This window comes from Podarcis tiliguerta (genome assembly GCF_965153285.1).
Source record: "Podarcis tiliguerta genome assembly, chromosome: 7".
In the NCBI taxonomy this organism is placed as follows: Eukaryota; Metazoa; Chordata; class Lepidosauria; order Squamata; family Lacertidae; genus Podarcis; species Podarcis tiliguerta.
The window spans coordinates 76792675-76818086 of record NC_139540.1 but is presented as its reverse complement, the minus strand read 5'-3'; the positions used below and the strand labels follow the sequence as shown (position 1 = coordinate 76818086).

General features: G+C 43.6%; 1 protein-coding gene across 6 annotated transcripts in view; it reads right to left on the bottom strand.

Annotated features, from left to right (window-relative positions):
- LOC310681506 (catenin delta-2) overlaps positions 1–25412 on the bottom strand; it is a 248418-nt gene that overhangs the window by 86434 nt on the left and 136572 nt on the right. For all 6 annotated transcript variants that reach the window (XM_083449350.1, XM_083449353.1, XM_083449352.1 and 3 more), the window contains 2 exons: positions 21074–21287; positions 12975–13158 (listed from right to left, as the gene is read on the bottom strand). In XM_083449350.1, coding sequence (XP_083305476.1) covers positions 12975–13158; positions 21074–21287 — 398 coding nt within the window. The remainder of the gene's footprint in view (positions 1–12974; positions 13159–21073; positions 21288–25412) is intronic.

Genomic DNA, 25412 nt, shown 5'->3' with positions numbered 1-25412 from the left:
AAATATCTGGGACCTTAATAAATCTCTTGATAAGAAGTACCCTACTTCCCCTTTTTGCGATTATTATTAGAACCTTTAAATACTGGTTTAAGGCACCTTGTCTTTGAAACACCAGGCTACCTAAAATGTGTCCCTTTGAGCAGATGAAAGCTGGGTCTTAATGAAAAGGCTCAATTCCATTCCAAAGACTTCTATACCAAATGCAATGTTATGGTTGTTCCTTAAGAGTTTTTCCTAGCTGCATTGTTTTATTGCCCAACCTTTTCTGAGAACTGAACTAAATTTTTAGAGCCACTCCTTAAAGGGGAAGCAAACTGGTCAGATATGCAGACAATTTACGTCTTGTTGGCTTCTCAGACTACAGCAACTTCTCTGGTCATGGCAAGATTTACTTTGCCAGCTACAGACCTCGAGCCAATTTTTTTACTCATTCATAATGTGATAAAAAAAGGTTTCATGTTATTGTGAATATTATTTTTGCAATCATTGTTAACTGCTTGCCTTCTGTTGTAACCCAGAGTTAAAACACTGAAGTCTTCACTACTGCGTAATAATTTTTTGCGGTGTGTCCTGGTGCACTCACTGGACTGCACTGAGCAGCAAATAATTGCAAATGAATTAAAAACGCTATAAAGTAAAATAGAATGTTTTGCACAGATGCAGTCCTTAGGGAGATTCCTGACACAGTTCATACAAATTTCAGGAATCTACTGAGGCTTCTTCCCGCCATTCTTACAAATATTCAGCACGACATATTTGATTTATGTTAAAAGTATGCCATAAGAACTTAACATGGCCTCTAAAATCTTTCCCATCCCAGGCCCTAAATTTTACAGTAAAGGCAGATAATGCTAGCAGACATGTCCTAGCTACACAAAATAACATTGTCTCTAGACTAATGCAAAATGACCAGAGCATCAACTAAAATTAGCTGTTAAAACGAAATAGCCAGCATGCGAGAGAGAAAACTGCTTGCAGCTGCTCTGCTGCTTCCTGGTCTTTTTCATAATCCTGTGGCACACTGAGCTAAGAGAAGGTTTGGCATGGGGTGCTGTCTGAACCTTTGTCCATGATTAAGCTCCCCCCTTGCTAACCATGATCTGTAGCCAAGGTTTCTTCTCTTCAATATATACACACACACACACACACACACTGGTACCTCGGGTTAAGTACTTAATTCGTTCCGGAGGTCCGTACTTAACCTGAAACTGTTCTTAACCTGAAGCACCACTTCAGGTTAGCTAATGGGGCCTCCTGCTGCTGCTTCTGCGCCGCCAGAGCACGATTTCTGTTCTCATCCTGAAGCAAAGTTCTTAACCTGAAGCACTATTTCTGGGTTAGCCGAGTCCGTAACCTGAAGCGTATGTAACCTGAAGCATATGTAACCCGAGGTACCACTGTATACACACACACACACAAATTTATGTCATTAGCTTGTTAATTCACATTAAGTATTTTAGTGTTTGACAACTGAGCCAGTCCTGAAAGTACTAATCTAATCTAATCTACATTTCAGGTCTGTGAAAAGTTTCTGTCTCTGGAAAGAAATGGGAAAAGTTCAGGGCCGGGCAATATCCCATCAGCTCTTACCACTGAACATACTGCTTGAGGGGATTTTGTAGTCTATGACACCTGGAGGCTACTACATTGTCTAGCCATCCTCGAGAATATCTACAACATTTAGGGATGCTTAACATTTGCCTTTTGTTGCCTTTTGTTGCAAAAACAATGGAAAGTGGTAGAGAGCTAGGAGCAGTGGCGTAGCGTGGGTTGTCAGCACCCGGGGCAAGGCAAGTAATTTGCGCCCCCTAACCCGGGGCAAGGCAAGTAATTTGCGCCCCCCCCCGCTGCACTGTCCCTCCCCCAGATAGTCCCTCGCTCTCTCTCCGCACTGCACCGCACGCCTGGCACCCTCCCCTCCACAGTGGGCGGCGACCCGGCGGCTCGGATCAGATTCGCACAGCCAGCACTGCAGTGAGAGAGAGTGAGTGAGCCAGATAGGGGCAGAGAGCTGCGAGTGCGAGCTCGCAGTGGCATAGCATGGGTTTTCTGAGCTTGCACAGAGTGCTTTTCCTCCCTATGGGCAGAGCCAGCTTGCTCCTAAATACCTGAGCTCTATAGTTAGAGACTCACCATTTCCCCAGTTGGCTTGGCCCCCAATTTCTCTTACTATAGAATTTGGGGCTGGTGGTGGAGGAAATCATTATTCTTCCCCCTTGCTACCCCCCCCCCAAAGCATAAGAGAGGGACTCCCAAGAAGGTGAAGCGGGATTTCACCCCAGGGTATCTCGGAAGCCCCTCGAGGCAGCGACGCTTCCACCCCCTGGAAACAGCAGGAAGGGAGAGCGCTCTTGTGCCCCGGTCCTGCTTTGAGTGCTTCTCATTGACGCGTCTGCTTGGCCACTCTAGATGGGCCCTTGTGGCCTTGATCCAGTATCCGGGTCCTTCTTCGGAAAGAGCGAGCGCCTCCTAAGCATGTGCAGAGTGCCTCCCTCCGCCCCCGCCACGCGGCGCTCAGCCTGCGTGTGGGCAGGCCCTTTGCGTCACACACGCTTGGCAATCCCTGGCACCTCTCCTCTCCTCTCTCTCTCCCTGGAGAAATGAAGCAGTGACCCGACAAGGAGTAGCAAAGGATGGGCGTGCTTCGTCCCTGATCCGGATGAGATCAAGGCGCCGGCAATGGGAAGGAGGCGGGGGAGAAGCAGGAACAGGCCAGCCAGGGCTGCTCCAGACCCCTGATCTCTCCCATCGCCGCTGGAGGGGTCATGGAGGCACTGAGCCCGGGAGGCGGGCAGCCAGCCAGGGCGCCCGCACCTACCCCACCTCGCTGCGCCCAGGCGCGCTGCTCTCTCCAGCTTCCTCCCTGCCGGGCCAGCGGCTCCGCCTCCACCTCTTCCTTTGCCTCTTTGAGCCGCTTAATTCCCAGCAAGCGATTAGCAGGCTCGGATTGGATCCTGTGGCAGGCAGGCGGTGCCTCTACCTCCTCCTCCTCCCGGCTTTGCTGCTCCACCTCCTCCTCCTCCCGGCTTTGCTGCTGCTGCTGCTGCGAGGCTCTTTTCCCTCCACCGACAGCGCGCTGCACCTTGGAGAGGTTCCCGCTTCCTCGAGGGGGGCCGGCCAAACGGAGACGACGACCCCCCACCCCAGCCAAGCCTCGATTGCTTGTCCCTTCCCTCTGGACTTGCGCCCCCCTAAATGTTGCGCCCGGTGCGGCTCGCACCCCTGGCACCCCCCACGCTACGCCACTGGCTAGGAGGTTGCTTTCTAAATAGCAGAAATAGAATACATGTATTAATTAGATCAAATTCTGCAAGCGCCATAAACCTCACAAAATGGAGCTTTGGAACTTTCTGCAGGCCTGAAGCTATTAGTTATAGCCAATATCCAATCAGTTTGCAGTTCCAAAGTTCAACAAGACTTTAAAAGGACAGCAATCAAGGTTAGGATCTACATTCTGCAAAGTGCCCTGGAATCCAGTTGACTGTGAATTTCTAGGAGGAAGCAATCCTAAATAGCCTACCACCCAGATATGGCTATGAGAGGGCCCTGTTTCTTTGCAGCACCAGTGAAAATCAAATATTTGTTCTTCATGGCAATGACAGTAATTACATTTACCACATCCCCTATCACATTTTTTCAAGCAGATAAATACTCTTATCATCTCATTGTGGAGGCAAAGAATCATATACAATTTGGTGTTGAAAAAGTAAGTCTGGTAAGCTCAGTAACATATTTTGAGTCCTGCCAGGGAGCCTGTTGTGCAGTGAATATAATTCCAAATATAATTTGAGAACTCCTACACCATGAAAGCACCCACCATGTTGGATAAGTGAGCCCCTACAAAGCCTGCTGATTACAAAATATCTGACCAGAAATGTATGGACACACAGTCTGTATGTTGTTTTAATCTTGCATCGTAATAAGATGGGGTGAGACAATTCAACACACAATACATCAAACCTTCGCTTTACCACTTGAAAACAATCTGATTCAGTTAGGACTTCCAAATGAGTGTAACACCTTCCACCCAGAACAACAGGAGCGTCACATCTACAGTACAATTTCAGTATACTGTGTTTCAGTAAACTCCAAATCAACGGCTTGACCTTTATGAGAGTGTGATGGCTCTATGCAGGGAAGTAGAGCAACAAGTAATTGCTGCTTTGTGAAAAGACAGCATTGGCGTATTGTACTGACCAACAGTGGGTGATATAGCTGTAGATGCTCAGAATGTAGAATAAGGCATTCTGGTTACTAAACAGTTGTCTCCCAAAAAATGATGCTGCAATAGGATGACAGCTGCATAAATTAAAGACTGCATCAGTTCCAGCTCCTTGTACCTGAAATGCATTATCACCCTGAGAACAGGGAGAACGCAGAAGATTCAGAGATGTTTACAACTAGCAAGGAACCTGGTATTTCTAGTAGCTCACAGCCCAATGTGGCTGATAGACCACTGCCACTTCACCAACTACACCTGCATGTCCTCCAAGCCCAATAAACCAACTTTTTGGTTCAAATAAATTCCTTAAAGGCTGGCTTCAGAATAAATACAACTTTTGAAGACATGTACAGGTTTGTGCTACCATATTGTTACGCTGTCTTTCTTGGTGTTCCAAGATCAAACGGCTTTGCAATGTACCACCAAGGATACCACAAATCTGGAAGTTTTTGGTGTGTTTTTGGCTTATCTTCAAACTAGTACGGATATGATAACTTTCTGAACGTTTCTGATATCTGGAAGTCAAGCCCATCATGTTATATTTTGGGGCCCATATTGCCTCGTGTACATGTTTCGATGCTGTTTACAACACTAATCGGGACGCGGGTGGCGCTTTGGGTTAAACCACAGAGCCTAGGACTTGCCGATCAGAAGGTCGGCGGTTCGAATCCCCGCGATGGGGTGAGCTCCCGTTGCTCGGTCCCTGCTCCTGCCAACCTAGCAGTTCGAAAGCACGTCAAAGTGCAAGTAGATAAATAGGTACCACTCCGGCGGGAAGGTAAACGGCGTTTCCGTGTGCTGCTCTGGTTCGCCAGAAGCGGCTTAGTTCTGCTGGCCACATGACCCGGAAGCTGTACGCCAGCTCCCTCGGCCAATAAAGTGAGATGAGCGCCGCAACCCCAGAGTCGGCCACGACTTGACCTAATGGTCAGGGGTCCCTTTACCTTTACCACACTAATACCTCTTACTTGATCCCTGTCTAAACATCGCTACAGACATTCAAGGCTTGAGTTCATTATTTCCGTCTCATTTTCTGGGACCTGTTAAAACTGATGAAAATATTTCAGGAACCATAAAATTCTCCTTGGTTATTCATATGGTTAAAAGTTCAGTAAAGTGATATAACATGTCACAGAAATTATTGCTTCTGCAGATTTTCAGAAGCACACTTCACTTGACAACTAGAATAAAAGCATGAGAACAAGAGCAGCTGAGGATAACCAAGGCTCAACATATAGCCAAGTAATTAGGTTGATGTCAAGAATATTTAGTTTCAGATGACTTATATATTGCCACAATAAATCTATTCGTCTTTAAGGTACCACCAGACTCCTCGTTGTTTTTGCTTCAACAGACTAACATGGTCACCCCTGTGGGAATGAATATACTACACTACAGCATCTTACATTACAGATTTTGTATGTAATACACATCTGTTAGAGAGAATGAATATGGATCATTTGGCAGGAGCAGAAGGGGAGAAAGCCCCACATATTGGCTGTTTTTGTTTTCACCTGAAATCCATGACTGAATTCAAGTGCAAACAACCTCATAAGGACAGAACCACAGTTGCACCTTGTTTTGCAACTGGGATCCATTCCGGAGCCCTGGCCACTAGCTGATAAGGACACAGGGCAAAGTGCCGCATCTGCACATGTGCACAGAGTAGCTTGCGCTTCTGCGCATAGCACAATTTAGCGCTTCTGTGCATGCATGAGCGGCAAACCCGGAAGTAACCCGTTCTGGTACTTCCGGGTTTGCTGTGGACGTTCGCCAGAATGGATGCTGGACGAGGCAGACGTTTGTACTGTGTTTTAGAGAATGCAGGCACAAATTCTGCAAGCATCTCTGTAGCAACATGGAGAGAAACTCATTTTTTTTTTAAGAAAAAAGAAAAGATAAAAGTTTAGTTTCTCTTACAAAAGATTTTCCAATGACCCTAAGTTCAGACCCTGCAGTGAGCTATCAGTGAAGAATCCCAATTCTTTATTCATTAGTGTCTAGGCTAGTGTTTCCTTTGGTAAGCGCAGAGAAACATAAAATGGTGTCCCATTGAGGCAATGATCACTGTTTGGCTTAGTATGTCATCTCAACCTCAGCTTGTGGTTTAGCTCTCCCAGACAAACTAAGATCTGTAAAGCATAGGACAAATCTTTGTTACAAATCATGGACTGCCTGCAGAAAGCTAAGCCATGAGCCCAGTTTCATATAATAGAATCATGAACCCAAAGCATGGCTTAATCCAACATGACAACAAAGCAATCCAAGGGCAGCAAACAGGCCACAATCTCCTTTCTGGGATACTGTGCATGTTTTCTCACTTGTGCTAAGTCATGCTTTGGCCTAGTATTAGGTAGACAAAAAAACGAAGATCATGGCCACTGGGCCAATCACCTCCTGGCAAATAGAAGGGGAAGAAATGGAGGCAGTGAGAGATTTTACTTTCTTGGGTGCTATGATCACTGCAGATGGTGACAGCAGTCACGAAATTAAAAGATGCCTGCTTCTTGGGAGAAAAGCAATGACAAACCTAGATAGCATCTTAAAAAGCAGAGACATCACCTTGTCAACAAAGGTCCGTATAGTTAAAGCCATGGTTTTCCCAGTAGTGATGTATGGAAGTGAGAGCTGGACCATAAAGAAGGCTGATCGCCGAAGAATTGATGCTTTTGAATTATGGTGCTGGAGGAAACTTTTGAGAGTCCCATGGACTGCAAGAAGACCAAACGTATCCATTCTTAAGGAAATCAGCCCTGAGTGCTCACTGGAAGGACAGATCATGAAGCTGAGACTCCAATACTTTGGCCACCTCATGAGAAGAGAAGACTCCCTGGAAAAGACTCTGATGCTGGGAAAGATGGAGGGCACAAGGAGAAGGGGACGACAGAGGACGAGATGGTTGGACAGTGTTCTCGAAGCTACTAGCATGAGTTTGACCAAACTGCGGGAGGCAGTGGAAGGCAGGAGTGCCTGGCTTGCTCCGGTCTATGGGGTCACAAAGAGTCGGACACGACTAAATGACTGAACAACAACAGATCAGGGGCAGGTGTGCAGGTGGGATTGGGGATTTTTAAATTTTCCTTCTGGAAATGTTCCATTTCTGTTGCTAATCCTATCTACTTTCCTGCTTCTAAGAAAGCATTGAATTTTAGTTGGCATTTATTAACTTCAGAATAGGAGTGCTAAGTGCATAATATATTTTGCTGCTGGCTTAAAGCCTGTTAGTAAGAAATCCAATATTTTCAGCTATGGATGACAATACTAAAAGAATCTAAATAACTATAATTGAATTTAAAAGCAGTGAGCAGCAGAGATGCAAGGGCAATAAAAATTAAATAACTGAAAGTTATTTAAAGCATTTTATATGGATTTGTCCCTTGGGCTGTGTATAAAGTTGGGGCTTTGGATGAGAGGTGCTCTATACAATTTTGGAAAACAAATAAAAAGAATAAACATGCAATGAAAATGGTAATTCCATTCACAGCACATCTTAAAATGTAAAGCTCTTGTTAAAGTGCATTTGTTTTAGCCACGGTGGTGTTAAAATTCATTTATTTTTACTTCCAACAAAACCAAAACTCTCTCCCTTTCACCTTATTCCCCTCCTTTCCCCCAACAAAATCTGAACCCACAATATCATTGGAAGATAAAATACAGTATACAGTATACCTGCAACTTGCATGCATTAAACTTGTGTGCATTCAGCTTTATTCAGCTGGTAACATTTTTTAAAAAAATTAAAAGAGAGCAGAAAGTGGTCGGGCGTCCGTGGGGATAACTTTAGCAATCGCACTCACCCTTGTACCCAATGTGTTTTAACTATACAGTCATACCTTGGAAGCCAAATGGAATCCATTCCAGAAGTCCGTTCGACTTCCAAAACGTTTGATAACCAAGGCGTGGCTTCCAATTAGCTGCAGGAGCTTCCTGCAGCCAATCGGAAGTTGTGCTGGACGTTCGGCTTCCGAAATTCGTTTGAAAACTGGAGCACTCACTTCCGGTTTTCAATCGTTCAGGAGCCAAAATGTTTGGCAACTAAGCCGTTCAAGATCCAAGGTATGACTGTACGTGATTTTGGCTTTAGCTGCTATCCTCTGAACATAACCCAGTGTAAACTGTGGGTATGCTGTACAGTAATCTATGTGAAGCTATGAGTTGGACCTCTTTTTCTTTTCAGCCATGTGATGCTAAAAATCAGAGGGACAGCTTCACAGAGGTAACTCGCAAATATTCAGTGTCTTCACTGATCTAAGCTAAGAAGATGATGGACCTGGCACAATGGAAACCAAGTGCCTGTTCATTCATCTCACTCTTAAAAAAGAATCAAGAAAAGGGTAAATCTGGAGACCAGGCAAGAAATACACAGTTTAAAGGAAGCATCAAGGATCAGCAGTATGTGACAAAGGGTGGTATCTAACAGTTCTGCTATTGCAAGGACTTTCAGTTGTGCAATGAAACTTCCCTGACCTCTACTTTTCCTGCAGACCCCCTAAATCTTTTCTGGGTGGTTGGGGGAAGCCCCAGAGCAGTTTTAGGGGTCATGTGGGGAAAGAAGGCAGCGGAATTCCACTGTGCCATTAAAAGTGCTTGCACTAAAAGGACTATTTTGTTGGTTTAATAGTCTTTATAAAAGAATACTGATTTAATGTGCTTAGATTCAGTTAAGATACAGTATACCTCTGACTTGAATCCAAAGAACTGCGCATGGAATTCTGTGCATGCAACAGAGCTTTGGGGCTCCCTTCCTGCCATAACCACACACACCCCTCCATAGTATTGGGGGGCTTCAGCCATAGAGGAACTCAGCAGAAACTAGCATCCTCCTCCCCCTGAATATCAGCAAGCAGAAGTGATATCTGTTCACAAGGGGCACTTGGAATACAAATTAAAATGCAGTAATTGCTAATCCTTATGAAAGACATAACTTTGGGCCACCTTAAAAAAGCAATAGAATCAAGTAGTACAGCTTTTCCTGGACTGTATTGCTTCAGATTACACTGCACACACATATTTGTACTTGTGTGTGTGAATAAGGGAGTTGGAATTGCACACACAAAAGGCGGCACATGGGAATAAATCTATGTTGCACTTTTATAGAATAAGAATAAGAATATTTTTTATTTATACCCAGCCTCTCTGGGCGGCTTCCAACAGAATATTAAAATACAATAGTCTATTAATCATTAAAAGCTTCCCTAAACAGGGCTGCCTTCAGATGTCTTCTAAAAGTCTGGTAGTTGTTTTTCTCTTTGACATCTGGTGGGTGGGCGTTCCACATGAAGGGCACCACCACTGAGAAGGCCCTCTGCCTGGTTCCCTGTAACTTGGCTTCTTGCAGCGAGAGAACTGCCAAAGGCCCTCAGTACTGGACCTCAGTGTCCGGGCATAACGATGGGCATGGAGACGCTCCTTCAGAATCAAAGAATTGTAGAGTTGGAAGGGACCTTGCATGTGATCTAGTCCAACCCCAGCAATGCAGGAATCTCAGCCAAAGCATCCACAACATATGGCCATCCAATCTGCTTGAAAATCTCCAAAGAAGGAAGGAGAGTTCACTGCCTCTCGGGGGAGTCTGTTCCACTGTCGAACAGCTCTTACTTTCAGAAGGCTTAGTCAGCATCTCCTTTCTGGTAATTGGCACCTGTTATGCAAGTTTTCCATGTGAACTTTCCAAGGGGAGAATTCAATCATACAGTCTTCTCAACTGCAGCTTATACATGCTAATTGTATAAAACGACAATGCAGCAAATAGTTTTGCCAAACTTGCTGTAGCCATCATTGCCTAACTTAAAGACAGACTGATTTTGAATGAACTATACAGGAAGTTAGAACACTATGCAGCTCACTCCATCTTTTCCTGATGGGCAACTTCTGTCGAGCATGCATGAAAATATTCCTGGTGCAGGCTTTTGAAGATGGTAGCCTAAAGCCATAATCCAGGGAGGTTCAGCTAAGGGCTTGAGCTTGCTCAGCAGGGCTTCAACTATTTTGGTCTTTGAGCAGCAGCATCCCTGTGCATCACAAACTGTTGTCAAATTCTCTGCAGATATAATGCAAATGTTTTGGAATCTGAAAAAAAGTATTTACCATATAGAATCGGGGGCTTCTGTTCTTTAAACAAACAAACAAAAAACCCAGAGAAGGGAAAAACCTTGGTGCTTGTTATTCCTGTGGCTTTCTGGATTGTGGCCTAAATCTTGAAATGCTTTTGAAATCAATGAGCTTAACAACCCACTGAGAAAAAGTCTCTAAAGTGTTTTATTTAGAAGCCACACACAATAGAGGTTTGAAAGGGCAAAAAAGGGCCCAAAGCATTGGCATTCGCCAAGAATCAAAACCTGCAGACATGGTTTGCTACAAACAGCCATAGATAGATAGAAAACAAATACAGTTTTTTACTAGTTTTGGTGAGAACAGAAATATTTTATGTGTCCCGTAACTTTCCTCTACTTCCCCATTACAAATAAAAGATAAAGTTCCACATATGACTGTAACCAGTATTAGAGATTACATTTTGTTGCCTTTGCATAAAATTAGATCTGATATTTTTGTAAGGTCTAGTGACGCGGGTGGTACTGTGGGTTAAACCACAGAGCTTAGGACTTGCCGATCAGAAGGTCGGCGGTTTGAATCCCCGCAATGGGATGAGCTCCCGTTGCTCCGTCCCAGCTCCTGCCAACCTAGCAGTTCGAAAGCACGTCAAAGTGCAAGTAGATAAATAGGTACCGCTCCGGCGGGAAGGTAAACGGCATTTCCGTGCGCTGCTCTGGTTCGCCAGAAGTGGTTTGGTCATGCTGGCCACATGACCCGGAAGCCGAATGCCGGCTCCCTCGGCCAATAAAGCGAGATGAGCGCCACAACCCCAGAGTCGGCCACGACTGGACCTAATGGTCAGGGGTCCCTTTACCTTACTAGGTAAGGTCTACATTTTTAAAATGCATCAATACAAAAGGTAGCCATTCCCACCAGATCAGGACACATATCCTAGATACCAGGTCTGAAGAAGATATGAACAACCTGAGAGGGAGGAAGGGAGGGAGGGAGGAATGAATATAGAAATCTGCCTTACACCAAATCAGACCATTGAACCATCTGGCTCAGTACTGGCAGCACTTGATTGGCAGCAGCACTCCAGGGTTTAAGGCAGGGTTCTTTCCCAGCCCTACCTGGGATTGAACTTGCGACCTTCTGCATGCAAGGCAGATGCTCTACCATTGAGCTGTGGCCCTTCCCCAAGGGAACATGTGAACCCCAGTTAAATTGCCAGGAAAAACCAATAGCATGCAGGTATGTGGAAACCTCAACAATGCTTTTAACTCAATACAATAGCAACATGTTGGATGCAGGATGACAACTGGTTGGAAAGTCATATTTCAGCAGAGGACCAATACTCAAGGTACTGAAGTTATTGGCCTGGTTTGCATGCCACATTAAACCATAATTAAAATAAACTAGAGTTTCGTGTCAACACAGGCCTTTTGCTCCTCCCACCTGACTTCTACACTGCTGGGAAACAGTCTGGTTTACTGTGACATGTGAACCCAAGGCTTGTGGTTTGTTCCTCTCCAAAAAAACCATGAGCTGTGCACGAGTGTGAACTTGCATGCTTTGTGCTTCCACTAAGCTCCAGTTCATTCTAACCATGGTTCAACGTTATGAGTGAGCCAGGTCATTGTCCAGCACCCTGCCTTTGTGATACTTATCTTTTTGCCATACGAACTTCACATTCATCAATTATAAAAAGACAAACACTAGCACAAGATATATTTGTAATGCTGAGGAGTAAATCTAAAGTAATCTACTGCTCTGCTGCCCTTCGCTCCCAGTCGCCTGCCCACTGGATGAAGTTGCACGGATTATCTAGCCAAAATCATGGGGAGGTAGCAATCTAACCGAGATCTCTCATCCAACCTGTTTGTGAGAACAAGATTAAAGGCTTCACCCTGAATTAAGTTTGCAATCTCAGTTTTGTTATTCATCTACCTGATTCCATTTACGAATCACTACGCATAAAACATATTGACGTGATTACACTAAAATGTCACTCGTTCATAATATTTTAACTGCTTATACACCAGATCTTATACACACCTGTTCTTTTCTTGTGCAAACATTGAAGTTGATTTGCACCCAAATTCAGATACATAACAGGAATTTTTAAGCAAATGACAGTAATTTTAACCCACAGGCCTGTGCAGGTTTTGTTTTTTTTAAAACCTACTTGGTCAAACACAACCCCACCCATCAGCCATGGATGGTGGTCTGTCAGGCACTTTTGAGGCTTCTCCATTCCATGGCAAGAGCGTGGGGAATAGGATAATTCAATCGTTGGGTTTTGTGCTCCGCAAGTTGTGCCCACTGTTGTACCCGCAGGTTGTACTCACTGTAGACCCACAGTAGAAAACCATCAGCACCACATACTACAGCTCTTGGTTCAGAGCACCTCTAAATACTTGGTTATGGCACAAACTCTACAATTCAATGATTCTATGACATTTCAACAAAAGAGCCAATGAGTAAAAATGCTACAGACTTTTGTGGAATGGATGGAAGACTGAAGTGATAATATTGGTTCTATGGGTGTAGCCGACTAAGTCGTACTCAGACTATGACTAACTTAAGTCCGTTAAGTAAGGCGGGTCTACTCTGAGTATGACTTACTTGGATACCACCCAATGTCCCTGGGAGGCTAAGGGAAGAAGAGAGAATTCAGCATAAGAACATATCCAATGCTTAAGTTATCAGAACTCACCTTAGGCACCCAGTGGCATTGCGCAGCACCTGTGATGAATGAAGCTGTATTTTGTGGTCATCCTGGAGTGGGGAGTTTTCCCATCCTGAATGAGGAATGATCACTGCATTGGTCAACACTGCAAGGGCATCCTGGATAATTGGCATTTTTAGTGCATCACAAGATGACAGATTCCAGAGAACTCCTAAAAGCAATTATCAATCAAATAAACAATTGTTGACGTTACTTAACAGAAAGAAATGCTACCACACACAAGTAAATCAACACAATCATCCTAAGAACATAAAAGGAACCAGGTGCTTCCAGAAAGCCCACAAGCAGGCCATGTAAACAACAGGCCCACCTCTGCTGTTTGCTCCCCACCCACCAGGAACAGTGGAGGTTCCATTAATGTACTGTGGCTATAACCCCCCCCCCCGAATCATCATTAGAATGTAGCTTGTTGTATTCAATGACCTATTCTTCTGCCACAGAAACTGAGGGGAGTGCAGCCAGCAGTCTCCCATTCAGGCAAGGGTACTGTGCTGTATACTGTTTGAGGAGGCTCAACTAATGGAAAATGTGCAGGTGCTACAATAATTTGAACAAGCAGAGGACACGGAGCTCCTTGACAGCACAGGCTAGTGCAGATATTTTTTTCCAGGGGTGGACTCTGCTATGGGATGGGCGAGAACAGGCCACATCAGACCCAAATCCTGCTTACACTGCTTTTGCTATTCCTTTTGCCAACTACTTTTGTAGCTAAATTAATTAATTGTAATTCAATTCATTCTTTTGCTGCCTTTACACCCAGGGAGTGTTCAAGGTGCCTTAGAACTATAAATTCTGCGATCTCACGTTATCACATGCAAAACAGGGAATAACAATAACGATAAAAGAACACTTAAAGAATATATTTCACACTTAGAAGAATCGGGCAAGGCTGTGAAATGTATTTTGCCACAGGTTATTGTCAAACAGTTGTATTTAGGATCACCAGCTGAGGGGGACTTAAGCAGGAAAGACTCCCTCTGGAGTAATTCTGCTGATGTCATCTTTTCACAGAAATGATGGAGGTCGCCCTTTCTCAAAGAATTAAGATCACACACAACCCTAGGCAGGGGGAAAAACCATGCACACCCTCAGAAACATAATTCCAAATTTAAAATGTCAGTTCCAGCTCTCTGTATCTGTTTATCTTTGGAAGAGAGTTCGGGCGAGTTTACTATTCAGCTGCCAATGCCAAATACATAAACATGATAAGTAAGGAGTGCATAAGAATATGTTCCTCATATTCCACTACAAAATTGTGTGCTGAAAGTTTGCTTTTAAAAAAGCCACAAGCAAGCAAGCAAACAACAAACAAACAAACCAACATACATGTTTATCTCAGGGTTTTCCAAGTGTTTCAGCATGGAAATTTGTTTACAGGGAGGTGTTTTGCATTCTTAAGTAATCAAAGGTGAACTTTTAAAATTTACAATTTGTCTAGATGAATTCTAATAGAAGCTTGGTCATGAATATGGACTTAACAGAAGTCCTGTATCTTTAAATACAGTTTACTTGAATCCAACTTTTCAGAGATGCCTTATACGAAGTCAGATCAATGGTCTATCCAGGCCTGTATGGTCTATTCGGATTGGTGGGGGTTCTCAAGGGTTTCTGACACAGTATTCTTTCCCAGCTATCAACCTGGAGATGATTTTGAATGCAGAACATGTGCTCAGCACATGTGTGTACTAAGAGCTAAAATACAAAGATCCTTTTCTTCATGCAGAACGTGTCCCTGAAACCGGGTCCTGCATTCACCAAGGGCAGCTTAAGCCCCCATTCCCAGCCATGCTCTTCCTACTTACTTTTCCTCATATAAGTGAATACTACCTAGGGAGGAAAATAACATGCTGCACTTAAACGCAGCACTATGTGGTAGTAGTGAGCCTTTCCGCCACGCCTGATGCAAGATGGCCCATTCTTCCCCCAACAAGACGTCGTTCTTTTTCTCTCATATATACACTTCTCAGGTGGGTCTGCTGCAACAAATAGGCTCTCCTTCCAAAACACCTTGCTCACCATAATGATAGTAATTTTGCCACTTAAATAATGTCTATGAAAGCAGTAACAGAACATATTGTGGTACCTCCACCCTAAGGATTTGTGTGAGCTCATCTGCCTGATTTGCCGCTGCAGCCTCCCGTGCCGTAGTCGGATCATGTTTTCTGACCAGCGACGGCATTGTAGTTGCTTACACGCTGCCGGTGCTTACGAACAAGTAATGAAACATCTAATGGAGCTATCAGAATTTAAAACAATTCCTCTTACACACTGTGTTCTTTCCGTATGAAAGCCTTTAGGCCTTAAAAGTTTGAGGCTACTATAAATAGCTGTGCCACCGTTGATGTTGCAGTAAAAATTACACATCTGTGTTTATGCACTTCAGTAACTAAGCTAATGTCAAGGGCACTTTTGCAGAAACTTATTAAGTTGATTAAGTGATTAAAAATCCGGCATAGGAGATACCCTCCATTCAACCATAATTCTGTTTAAGCGAATCTGAATAACCATCCTACACTAAATGTCAAAATACTTTACGAAAAGGCACTCGGCAAATGGGACTGATGAAAACATTACATCATCTTAACTGCACAAATACCCTCCTTGAGGAATATGCTGCCTTTTATATTCCCCACCCCCACCCTGGTGACCTTTCTTTTCATTCTGAGAGTTTTAACTGAATGAACAATCGGTTTGGATAAGGAAATGCGGCTGTAGCAGTGTGCAGAAATTTCAGCCACATTTGCAATTGCTACAAATGAACTCAGAACTAGGAATTTGGCAAATTCAGCCTCCCTGCCCCCAGTTATGAACTGGGCCCAAGTCTCTTCGAAGTCAGGCCTTAGTCCTAATGTGGTCTTGCTCTTATTGCTCCCTGCCAGTTTTCCCACCCCTTCGAAGCTAAGCCCCTTGAGGAGATTTGAAGGAGATGGCTCACTGATAGGGCCAAGAGAGCCTTTGAAGGTCTCTGGTCCACCGTAAATGGAGAAATGCTTTACCATCCCTACTGGGTCTCATGGGATTTGTATTTTCCTATGGCTCCCAATTCAACGGATTTTGATTGGAAGGATGTGAAAGAAATGAGCATTGGGGGGAGTAATACTTTCACATTTTGTTTTCCCCTGACATCTCAGAAGATGCATAGGTAGTACTGAATTTCTCACTGAGAAAGCAGAGAAATGAAGAGGGAAAACTTTCCAAGGCGACATTTTCTTCTGCCATGCTCATTTACAATACCTCACAGTTAAAAGCAGTGGCAGTTTCCTCGTTATGAGACAAGAAGTACTACTAGCTGTGTCTCGTATTTAAATTTAGAACACAGTAGTAGGTCATGAGAGAAAGATGATGCCCATTCCCTTTCCTCTATAGCAAGCATGGCCAAACTTGGCTCTCCAGTTGTTTTGGGACTACAACTCCCATGAACACAAGCTAACAGGACCAGTGGTCAGGGATGATGGGAATTGTAGTCCCAAAACAGCTGGAGGGCCAAGTTTGGCCATGCCTGCTCTATAGTGTGCTTCTCAAAAAAGTAAAGGAGTTGGCAAACCGCACATCACTGATTGCTTCTCTATACTCACCAAAATATATATCATCTATCTATCTATCTATCTATCTATCTATCTATCTATCATCTATCATCTATCTATCTATCTATCATCTATCATCTATCTATCATCTATCCATCTATCTATCTATCTATCATCTATCTATCATCTATCAATCTATCTATCTATCTATTTATTGCACACACAGAACTAGACAATAATGGTGAATATTCCTAGCCTAGCCTTCTACCTAACTGTGTGCTAGTCAGCTACATCTTGTGATTTCTGCTAGTCAGTTATGCATAGGAATGCAAATACAACATGCTATGTCACCATGCAAAATCCTATGCTATTTAAAATGCTTTGCATTTTATTCCAGTTTGTGGCAAGGGAAGTGTTGAAGCTGAAGAAAATGAGGAATGAGAAACAGCAAGAAAAACCATTTGATTAACAAACTGAAGTCACTCTAGATTTCTCAGAGCTTGTTCTCTCCTCCCCCCCCCTTGCCCCCACAGGCAATGATTAGCAATCAGCATGCCTTGTTTGAAGAGGATAGATGCTGTCATTTCCCCCTTTCTTAAAAAAACAAAGTTTCAACCATCTTGTAAACAATGACTTCTTAATTTTAAATTTCAGATGCAGAAAGCGTTGTACCCCTAAATCATGTTCCTCAACAATAAGTAGGAGCTCTACCTCGACAGCACAACCATTATATGCTGACCTCCCTTCTTTCCATGTTTGGGTTTTATTCTCCACAAAGGAGTTTTAAAGTTTGCTCTGAGCACTTTTCCCCCTAGTGGGTTCCGATATGTTACAAAGTGAAACTGCCTGCAAGACAGCGTGGGCAGAACAGCCTCTTTCAGATTGGATGCTGGACACAGGACTGTGATTTGCGATAACTAGAAGTATGCTGGTAGGAAAAAGCAACAACATTGATTAATCCCAGTGAGATTCTGTGTGCCTCCTGTGGGGCAGGCAGTTCTGCAGAATGTCTGCAACAGGAGCAACTGAACATTCAGTCGCAGACAATGCAGCATCCCTCAGAGGAGGTTACCCATTTAACCTCTGCGAGAGTCACTGCTCTGTGTGGGTTTTCTTCCAATCTTCTTGGGTGTCAAAACAAAATTTTAAGTCACATTTTACTCTAACAAAATAACACATTTTTAAATTTATTATTATTATTATTATTATTATTATTATTATTATTATTATTATTATTTTGAGAAATGCTAACAAATTACACACAAAACTGCTGCCCTCCCTCACCCACTACACCCGATTTACAGCTCCCTGTTGAAGCTGCATTTGGAAAACTCAGAAACAGCAACCTGGAAGGGAATAGTTTGGAACAGAGAAGAAGCCAGTCTCTGCTCCGAATGTAAGATGTCTCTGTTTGTAATGAGTAGATATGGGGTGAGAAATCAAGTAAGGGTACTAACATAAGCTAAGTGTCAGAAGGCAATTTCCCCAGTAGAAACGAACACAAATAGTGTAATTTTCCCAGTAGGGCTGCTTGGACCAGTCCACTTGCAGGAAGAATCAAGCTTACATGCCAAAGGTAAGCTTTCTTTCCCATTGGAAGAGCAGGTATAGACCAGTGAACGCTGCCAGGTCTTTTGTGAGTGATTTAACAAGGTTTGAGCTTTTGCAAGAACTTAACCAAGTGATTGCAAAATACTTGACCTGTTTAGGAAAGAGCTAAATGAGTAGCCAAGAGACTCACTGAGTAGTATTTTAGCCCACTGCTGTCTCTCAGCTTCAGGGTGTTGTGAGGGAAAGGCAAACTACATTTTCTTGTCTTCCATTCTACAAATGGAATAAACACTAATAATAATAATAATAATAATAATAATAATTTATTTATACCCCGCCCATCTGGCTGGGTTTCCCCAGCCACTCTGAGCAACTCCCAACAGAATATTAAAATACAGTAATCTATGAAACATTAAAAGTTTCCCTAAACATGCTGTTCTTTATTGAGGCTTTCTAAACCAGTGGCTCTCAAACCACAAGTGTGGCTATAAAGCACACGTGGGATTTGCGTTTGCGTTTGAGCTAGAAAGACCAATGGTCTGTCTTGGCATAAGGCATTTTCTTACATCCCAGATGTAAATAGAATATTAAATGTTGGCAGCCAGATGAATAGGAACTATTTCTCACTATTGGTAAATCAAGGTGCATGAATGCTCGCAGAAAGTGGATTTCAAACTGGCTTCTTTAATCTCATAACATTCAAAACCCTAAAATGTATTTTGCACAATTGACTTTTTATTTCTATTCTTTGCATATCGTATTGTTGTTTTATTGCTATGGCCGAAGGCTGAGGCAAATAAAGATTCATTCATTCATGACATTAAGAGGAGTGACAAGTCTCAGCCATCCATTGCTGCTTTTGCCATTTTCTCTGGTAGCCTCTGCCTGGATTATTCAATTTGCCACTCCCCTCACTCTTTGATCCAAGAGAGGGGAAATGCTGGACAAAGGCCACCTGGCTACAGGTTTGTCAGGGGAGGCCTGATGCTCCACGTCTCAGATGTGCTTTCTATCCGCACTAATTATTCTGAGCCGAATAGTCTTCATGCTTGTTTATGTTAATTAGAAACCTTTTAATGATGGTGTAATTGCCATAACCTTGCTTAGACATGTAAATTCACAGAAAAATCAAAGTTTTGTGGGCTGGAGAGGAAATGGGTAACCTGAGCTCTATAAACTATTTGCTGTATTTTGTGAGGTATTTGTAAAATACTCAAACATTAAGCGGACTGTATTACTTGATTACATGGAGTCACCCATTAAGACGCCTCCACAAGCTTGGCCACATGCAAGTTCCACAAGCAGAGGTGCTCCCTACTTGAGAACAAGACTGAGGAACCTTCACCCCTCCAGATGTTGCTGAACTACAACTCCCATCAGCCCTAGCAAGCACGGTAAGAGCCAGGGGTGATGGGAGTTGTAGGATTGGAAAACCCTAGCAAGATGCTGGAGGGCCAGAAGTTCTTCACACCTGGCTTAGACCACAGATATGTCACCTACATGGAACTATTTGTTAGTTTGCTTTTTGAAAAGGTTAAGCACACCTGAAGCAGAAACGTCACGAAATTATGAGTTATTTTTCTTCTGTGCACCGACTGCTGATTAGGACTGGGCAACAGCAGCTTTTCAACGTTGCCATGTATTGCCAGCTAAACATTGTGGTTTGGCGATATACCGTGATGTTGGGGGGGGGGGGAATTGGCCTTTCCCCACGAGATACCGGGTGAAATCGCCTCAGCTCTCACCTTGAGAGCTGAGGCGGTTTCACCCAGACTCACAGGCTGGGACAATGAAGCTTGTTTTGCACAGTTTGCTAATATAGGGCCATGTTATTTATGCTTCAGCCACTAACTATTGTATACTCTGCCTCATTCTGTGAAAGAATGTCAACGAATGCATAATACAATTTAAAAGCAACTAGTTTAAAACCTTATTAGCTGGGATTTTTTTTCTGCATTAGTTCAGTATGTTTCAAGAATACAACATATACTGAGAGGGAAGGACATAAAAAAATGCCCTTTTTAAAAAAAGGAAAAAGGGTAAAGGGAACTCATCTCTCACATCAGCAGATATCCACTGTGCAAGTTGGATGTAGTTGATTAAGATGATTACCAGCTTGCTCCTCATTTGTTCATAGTAAGCTTGCATATTACTCCCTGAAGGCAGGGGGCAGATAAAACAACCAAGCACTGAAGCAGTACGTTGACAATGAACTACCAGTTTTCACTTTACTGGGTCTGCCTGTAATTCTGTCACTCATTAGGAACCAGCTCCTGAACACCATGTAGGCACAGCATCCTTACGACAAGAAGAATCTAATTAATTCTGCCCAACAGGTAAGAGATGAAAGGCCGGATGATTAAGACATGGAATTCAATGTACGTATGTTTAAAATTCTGCATTTAGACTCCATAACCATGAGTCACATAGCCTGCAGTGAGGAAAAAATGTGAGCAACTCATGATTATTTTCTTGGGACAGAGGTCTTAAAAGAGGCTTAAATCATTAAAAAAAAGGGTCCGGAAAGTCTTAAAGTAGAATGTTAAAAAACAAACAAACAAACCCAACCACCACATAACATGTTTTGAGAGAGTTTAATTCTGTCCCACCCAGCCTGCCTATAGTTTTCAATTCAGTAACTCATTAGAAACAGCAGGAGCGTGGAAAAAAATTGCGGCCGAAACAACGCACAGTTGTACCACTTGCTTTTCCACACATTGCCCAGTACCTGTCCTGCATCTGCCACTGAAATTATACCTGACAAGAAACCTGGCTTCCTAATGAATATATGTATATGATATACATGTTTGCAAGCACAAGATTGCCCTTAGCCATTTCTCACAAGTACATTCTTAAAATAACTTCGCCACAATCCACCAGGAAACTTAGGTCCGCTTAAGCTCATTGAAATGTCTTCCTCAGCTAAGCAAATGCAGAAGCACACTGCTAATCCTTAGCATACAGTACAATAAATGAAAAAAATAGTCAAACCTGTGACTAGTTCTCTGATTTCCAAATCTGTAGTCTTGCGCAGTAATCGTACTAGTGCTGGAATACCCCCACAGTTTTTCAAAGCAATTTTGTTGTCGTCGTTGGCTTTCCCATACACCAAATTCCTCAGCGCTCCACAGGCACTACGGTGGACTTCTGTCATTCGATGGTCCAATAGGTCCACCAGTAACTGTATTCCTCCTTGTCTTCTTATCTGCAACATTAATGTTCAAATTAAATTCAAAATCAGTGGCTGATAGTCAATGAGAGTTTTAAGGTATCAATAGTTTTTAGAAAGCCGTTAGAAAGGACAGAGCACATGTGCACATTAGACCGCTTTATTTGCTTTCAAAGGAACTATGGGAAATAAAAGCTCTTGATATGGGAAGAATAAAATTCCAATCAAATGATCTTTCGTTAGGATGGCTGAGATTAGCGTATCCCAACATGCCTCTTTCATTCGACAAATGTTTTTGTGTCACTGGGAAGGCGGTAAGTCTGTATTGATTTGCTATGGATGTTTGTATGTGATGCCAATAAAAGGTTTGATGATGATGATGAAATTCCAATCAAAGCAGCTGTACAGGTGATGGAAGAGAAATTCCTCCCACCACCACTTGGAGGGAACAAAATAAGCCACCTTCAGGGACATGAGGCACCACCTGCACTTACGAATTGATTTCATGGTGTATGGTGACAGCTGTCATCAGAATTATTGCCCAGAACAATGACTGGAACACCAGTTTCTAACTGCTCCCACTAATTATGTATCAACACTGTATAATTCAGCTATAGCACTTTCTAGATTGCCCAGAGAAAGGTATCAATAAATACTCGGTATCTGCAGGAGTTACAAGGAAATTGGTGAGTTGACAATCTACAAGACATGCTATCATTCCCACTTGCTATGGAACTAGGCAGAAAAATGTGGTCTTTTGAAATATCTGTATATCTGGAAACTTATGCGGACATCATTATCAATGTGAGAAAACTTTCAAGAAGACAGCAGACTCTCCGCTGCCAGACAAACAACACCAATTGTATTGCGGTGCAGACTTCAGGGGAGGGAGATGGGTACCACTCCATGGATACAAGGGCAGGCAGCTTTTCCTCCTCTGGGTGGGCGGGTATTGTTTTGTTGTGAGCAAATGGCTTAAAAAGGATTGACAACATTTTAAAAAATACTATAAGCCACTTTGATGACTTCAGTGGAAAAGCAGGATACGAATCCACGAAATGAAATGAGCCCACCATCGAGAAGAAGCGACAAAACACTCTATACTGCTGCACTTAAAGGCAGTGTTAAAAGGGCAAACTTCTACAGAGGACACGTTGGTTGCTGTCAGGTTCCTATCACAGAAGGAAAGGCAGCCAAAGTCCCCCAAAAGGAGCAAAGCTGAAAGCAGGGAATGCAGAAAGCATCTTCGGTGCTAGCGCTTCGAACCCCAGTCAAGGTTTCAGCCCCAGTCAAGGAGCCCCAGTCAAGGTTTCAGCGTTACGAGCAAGGCAAGAGATACCTAACCAAGTGGAAGCTGCTACAAAGATGCCCCCCAAAGTTGACTCGCCCGTCATCAAGCTTTTAAAGTTGAGGCAGGGAGGGCTCATTCATGACACTCTCTCACCCTACAAGTTTGCTGCACGTGAAAACCTAAGGGCTCCTTTTTGGTGAGTGCAGCTGATCCCACCTCTGAAGGCAATGCTGAGCATGCAGAAACAAGACTATGTCCTGCCCCTCCAACTTCTCCGTCCTCTGGTTGGTCAGAGCCCCCTGTCCAGCTAATGGGTCTCTGTGCTCCACAGGGCTTCCACCTCTCTTAATTTCTAGTTCCAAGTGAAGGACCTGCATCCTCGATCCCCAAGTGCCTGCCTTCTATTTGCCCCACCATCTTCTCCATCTTCCTTCCTACTCCATCTGTCTGGGGCTGCCATCTCATACCTGAACCTTATGGAACCAAGGGGTCCATGACAGTTGTTTACATTCACCCTGTGTTAAAGAGGAAGATGCAAAAATTATGGAAACATGTAGAGGAGATAGTTATTTTGTTCAAGGCTCCCTATCCATCTGTAAATTGGAGAGGGACAGGGAGGAGGAAGCTATTTGAAATAACTAGGGGAGCAAAGCTTAGGTGCAGAGAGGTTTAATCTGGAACTCCACCCCCACTGAAGCAGATTTTCTGGTTAATACTCCACTGATGTTAATTAGCACTGTGCATCATGGATATGCTTCACTAAGTACTAAAGTCAATTAATAATTAAGATTAACAGTGTAGTGTTCTTATGTAGGCGTTTGTGATAATGTCATAATATTATTATTATTTTTTCACACAGCTGTCCAAAGCTGAAGCTTGAAGCACAACTAACAAGCTCAAAGTTGGGACCAAGTTATGTAAAAACAAAACAAGACAAACAAACAAACAAACAAACAAACAAACAGCACCTGGGTGCTAATCTGACCAGAATGCAAATAGAAGCTCTTTCCTTCACAGCTGCAATCCTACACTTTCTCCCTCTTGCTGGGCTGTAGCTCTTTAGACTGCAATTGGTGGATCACATTTTGAATACTCTCCCAGATTAAACATTCCCATCATACACAAAACGAGCACATCAGGGAAATGGGTTTAGGGTATTGTTTCCCCTAACTTGCTAGAACTGCTTTTGTGACTAGAGTACAGGTGATTGAATCTTACTTATTGCCGAGTAAATGAGAAGTATTTGGGGCTCATCCACACTCCCGTTTCTCCTGTGATTTCCAGGCACAGACCTGAGAGGTTTTTTCTTTTGTGCCACCGCTTCCCCCAGGAAAACCCGCTGCTTGCCACTGAATTGGAACAAATGTCAACTGGGTTTTCTACAGATTGCCTAGAAATCTCGGGACAAACGGAAGAAAACACAGGGCAAACAGAAACGAGGAAGAGCCCTCAGACAGCAATAATTAAATGTCCTACACCAAATCTGTAATTCAACAGAGGGGAGATTAGCCTCCAAGTGCAATGAAGCATTTGGAACACAGGATGGAACAGAATTATTATTTTTTGCCTTAGGAACTTGAACAGCTTCTGTAAATCCTGTCCAAATCTGAGCCCCATATAATAACTGTGTTAGCTTTAAACACTTCAAGTGCCGATGGCATGTGATTGCCACCTTTTGTGTGGAAAAAAGCGTGTCAGAATTTTGGCTTTCAGACGCTGTTTCCTTTGCATATTTCTGATGCGCTCCCCATTACCCTCTTGACTGAAAAATAAGGCTGAGATATTTAAAGACTTTAACTTGTTCCACCAACGGATTAGACTGCAATTCAAACTCCCCATTTGGGGCAGATGGGGTGGACTGCATGGAGGTCTTTTTCTGCTGGGCTCCCCATTGCTGATGACAGAAGGTCCACTGGTGGCAGGTATCCTTGCCCCCAAATGAGGCATCCCAAGGGAGGAAGGGAGTGGATCTGGCCTGGGATCCACAAGACCTTGCGTTGCTCTCATAGCCAGTCACACCTGACCTGGGTGATTGGCCCTGATCTGCCTGCTCCATCTTCTGCCACCAGGAATGGCCCGGCTCTGGAAGTAGCTCTGCAGAGCTGTGGCTTTGGATTTCAGTCTGAATTATTTTCCTTCTCATCAAGGCTGGGCTGCATCAATAGGAGTATAGCATCTAGATCAAAGGAAGTAATAGTGCCACTGTATTCTGCTCTGGTCAGACCTCACCTGGAGTACTGTGTCTCGTTCTGGGCACCACAGTTCAAGAAGGACACTGACAAACTGGAACGTGTCCAGAGGAGGGCAAAGGCCTGGAAACGATGCCTTATGAGGAACGGCTAAGGGAGCTGGGCATGTTTAGCCTGGAGAAGAGGAGGTTAAGGGGTGATATGATAGCCATGTTCAAATATATAAAAGGATGTCACATAGAGGAGGGAGAAAGGTTGTTTTCTGCTGCTCCAGAGAAGCGGACACGGAGCAATGGATCCAAACTATAAGAAAGAAGATTCCACCTAAACATTAGGAAGAACTTCCTGACAGTAAGAGCTGTTTGACAGTGGAATTTGCTGCCAAGGAGTGTGGTGGAGTCTCCTTCTCTGGAGGTCTTTAAGCAGAGGCTTGACAACCATATGTCAGGAGTGCTCTGATGGTGTTTCCTGCTTGGCAGGGGGTTGGACTCGATGGCCCTTGTGGTCTCTTCCAACTCTATGATTCTATGATTCTAAGGCACAATTATCTATTGTGTCAGTGCTTGCTGTACTGCTGCACTGAGCAGAAACCGGGAAAGGACATAAGTGCTGATTGCCCACCATCACTAAGGATTGAAGAGGTGAAGGAGGCACAGACCCCATGGAGATAGGCAGCAGATG